At 34.1% G+C, this 3,391-nt stretch overlaps 1 protein-coding gene across 1 annotated transcript; it reads right to left on the bottom strand.

The window, feature by feature from the left end:
* Nucleotides 1-200: 200 nt before the first annotated feature.
* On the bottom strand, nt 201-1,448 carry LOC149563371 (aluminum-activated malate transporter 12-like). The gene is made up of 5 exons (XM_089828142.1): nt 1,310-1,448; nt 1,087-1,214; nt 673-965; nt 394-490; nt 201-257 (listed from the first exon to the last, which is right to left on the bottom strand). Exons 1-5 carry the CDS (start codon nt 1,446-1,448, stop codon nt 201-203), a joined length of 714 nt encoding a protein of 237 aa, XP_089684268.1.
* Nucleotides 1,449-3,391: the final 1,943 nt, after the last annotated feature.

Below are 3,391 nucleotides of genomic sequence, written 5' to 3'. Positions count from 1 at the left end.
TTGTAGGACATGCACAACATGAACTTTTAGAAAATCCATTAAAGACTTCAAGGAGAATATAGTTTCAAGTCATTGCTTCATTCAAAAGCACAATAAACATTGACAATGCCTAAGGTGTACACTCATTTTCAAGATACATTAACAATAATATAGATAATATCAATTTTATGCATTATATAAAGTACATAAAAAATGAGTTTCTAATTTGGAAGCAGTATGGATGCCGGCATTGAAACAGACCATGCCTTGGCTCCCACCTAGCAAATGCCTCCTGCAATTAATATGTACAATCACTGCTTTCAGACGATCCATTTAACATTCTTTAATGTCAAAAGTTGTCATGGCTACCACTTAATTAGTTTCTTCTAATAACTAGATATTTTTTCAATTTACCGAAGAATCGTCGGTAGCCTTTGAGTCCAGCACAGACTTGTATCCTCTGTGTATGATATCTTCTGACTCATCTTCCACCTTCTCATCAGTACGGTATCTGCTGAAATATTAATCCACGCATCCTGGCATCAAATATATCATGCCCATTACATTAGTCGGATATTTTAACAATTTAATCTACCGAGCTAATAACAAGCCACACCAATCAAAGCGTACTAGTAGTTCATCTTTAACAGCCCATTGCGAAAAACACACATTTTACGCTGAAGAAAACGTTACGTTTTCATCACAATCAAAACAAGGATTTTTAACCTCAATTGTTTTCGTTTGGTTTTCTTACCCTGTAGAGATTTCCCCAAGCCTTGTAACTTCCTGACAATGGAATTGTGAAGATCCTCGCCAGCCCAGGCGGGGAAGATGAGCAGACTTACAACCAAACACACTCCACATCCGATAAGTATGGTGGCGAAGCGTTCATATGCCATGCGTGATATATTCTCCACTCGATATCCAGAGACCATTATCATGCTTAATGTGAGCAGGAATATAAGCACTGCATAGTCAAATTTATTCTGGAGGGAAGGAAAGAAACGGGCATACGTGGTAGCCGCTCCTGCAAAATGAGTGTAGTGGAGTACTAATTGAGATTTGGTGAATGTAACAAGGTGATTCCAAGAGAGCACAAAAACTCACCCACGATGAAGAGAGCACAAACGCCTTTCCTCGCACTACCTTCTCTGACACGTGGCAAACGAGGAAGGAAAGAAATGCAGCCACCATGGTTCCAATTCCTCTGTTAAGGCCTTTCTTCATGGTAGCCCCTGCTCAAGTAGCAACAACATCCATTCTAAATGTTAGTCGATTAGGGTGAAAAAGATGGTTGCGTTAGAAACAATTAAATTAAACTAACTCATACCCGCAGAGAATTCGAGAATGACAACGATAGTCATGACTGCCCAAATTGCATGGTTACCAAATCCCACCCTGCGGAATAATCGATCCCACAGAAATAACAGCGAAACCGATGACAATGCCAACCCAAATTTTTTTACCATGCGTAATCCTTCTGGGATCCTCTCTTCCAACATCCATTATGTTTCTACACAACCCCATCAAAACATTGCTTATATTTAACCAAATTTTTCTTAGAAATCCCCCGTTTCGAGACTCATTGTAGCTAATTTCTTCATTAGACGTACTGATGTTAGTTCTGCATTCGCCGCTGCCAAGAGACGCCATGGTAAACAAAATCGATTCAATCAAATTTTAGATACAAGAGCTTAAATTTCAAGTAGAGGAGATCCAGCCAACCTGATTTATAATGTAATTTAATCTTGGTCTGAAGAGTTACACAAGCGCTCAGAAACTCCAAAGAAGAACACCCTGGCTAAAATCTTGGAGCACCTTATAAATGAGCTCAATTGTAGTAAGGAAGCAGATCTTATAAATTCTAAACCGTTCATTTCTTCTTGCGGTTGCCTTACAAGATGGAAGAGAAAAAACTCGGCTTCTCGAATGAATCGGCCTTTGCATTTCTTGTTTTAGTACTGGCAGAGATAATACTTGTCACGGAGACGGAGAGGGAGATGATTGAGTTACTTTATTTTCATTGTCACGGAGATAATACTTGTGAATTCTGGGTGGGTGATCTTGCGTCTCCGATTTTTTTTTTGGTGAATTGTATTCTTAGATTATTAATTATTAATAGAAAAGGCTATTATAAAAAAAAAAATTTAAAAATTATTTTTATATGCAAATATATAGTCTTATAAAATTTAAACGTCTTTCGTTGAAAGTTATTATAGGAAAATTTTATATTATCATTTTTTCTAAATAAGAATATATATTAATTTTAAATTTTAAATTCCATTCTATGGATTGTTCTTTTCGAAATTTGGATGAAATTGAATGATTTCTTTTTCTTTTTTCTTACTTTGTGTATGATGGATAATAGACTTTATTCTACCATGTAAGCCAAGAATGGCTTATAAAGTGGGATCAAGTAAGGGACTTTGGATTTAATAATTATCAATTGATAGATTCTTGATTACAAGAATCTTTAAAGAGTAATTTCTATTACTTTTAGATTTTATTGGATGATTTATTTTCTAGGTGTTCAATATCAAATTGCATGATCTGTCATTTGTCTTGTCATAATTCCCATTTCTAATATTGGATGAGATAGTTTGTGCAAAAATCTTACAAAATTAAATCTATAAATAATATACGCAAACAATAGCTAGATCATAGATTTTGATTATTTTTGTACTACTTCGAGATATAGTATTTGAATTTTTTTATTAATATTTTATAAAAATATAAATACATAATTAAAATAAATTTTTAGTTTAAATCTTAAAAAAATTACTTTAGTCTAAATTAATCTAAATAATAGTTGAATATATTCTTAACAATCCAAGATAATATAGTCCAACTTCATGCGATTAATTTGAAGGCGTTATATGATTTATTATGCCTAAGAAGGCAATCATCCGCTTACCATCAAATATTATTATGTGGCTAAAGGAGTTTCTTATTTGATGTCACATTTATTATGTATAACACTAGCAGTCCAAAATGGATGACTAGCCCAATAAGAACAACCATAGTAAAGGAAACACTATCACCTGACGGATGGCTCACTGATCCAAATCATAAACAACAAATTAGCTGCCCATTATCAAAAAAAATAAGTACCTACAAGAATTTTTCAATCTACTATCAAAACCATTATAGTCTATAGTGTCATACAAGTTACCAAGAAGAAAACTAATCAGGCTACCAACATCAAAGTTCATATAAAAAGTTTCCATATTGGCCACACAAGATCAAAGTTTAACCATCATAAAAATATTAAAAAATTAACACAAAATGAGGCCAGGTAGTTGTTCTTTCTTCTCATCAGGGGGTTGGTTTCCCTTGTCGCACATTCAACATGTCATTTAATTGGAACCTATAGAGTATTTAGGTGCTTTCCTCATCTTCCTCCACCTTACCT

Source organism: Cupressus sempervirens, chromosome 4 (genome assembly GCF_028749045.1).
Source record: "Cupressus sempervirens isolate cs-2001-9-10 chromosome 4, ASM2874904v1, whole genome shotgun sequence".
Lineage (NCBI taxonomy): Eukaryota > Viridiplantae > Streptophyta > Pinopsida > Cupressales > Cupressaceae > Cupressus > Cupressus sempervirens.
The sequence above is the reverse complement of the archived record's forward strand: the minus strand, read 5'-3'. Positions and strand labels throughout refer to the sequence as shown.

Bases quoted from the DNA above. Each gene is read 5' to 3' on its own strand.
- LOC149563371 (XM_089828142.1), bottom strand. From the start codon at position 1,448: ATGGTAAAAAAATTTGGGTTGGCATTGTCATCGGTTTCGCTGTTATTT. The intron at 1,215-1,309 runs GTATGAGTTAGT...CTACTTGAGCAG, and splicing joins CATTCTCGAATTCTCTGCGG to GGGCTACCATGAAGAAAGGC. The intron at 258-393 runs GTAAATTGAAAA...GGCATTTGCTAG, and splicing joins AGGCTACCGACGATTCTTCG to GTGGGAGCCAAGGCATGGTC.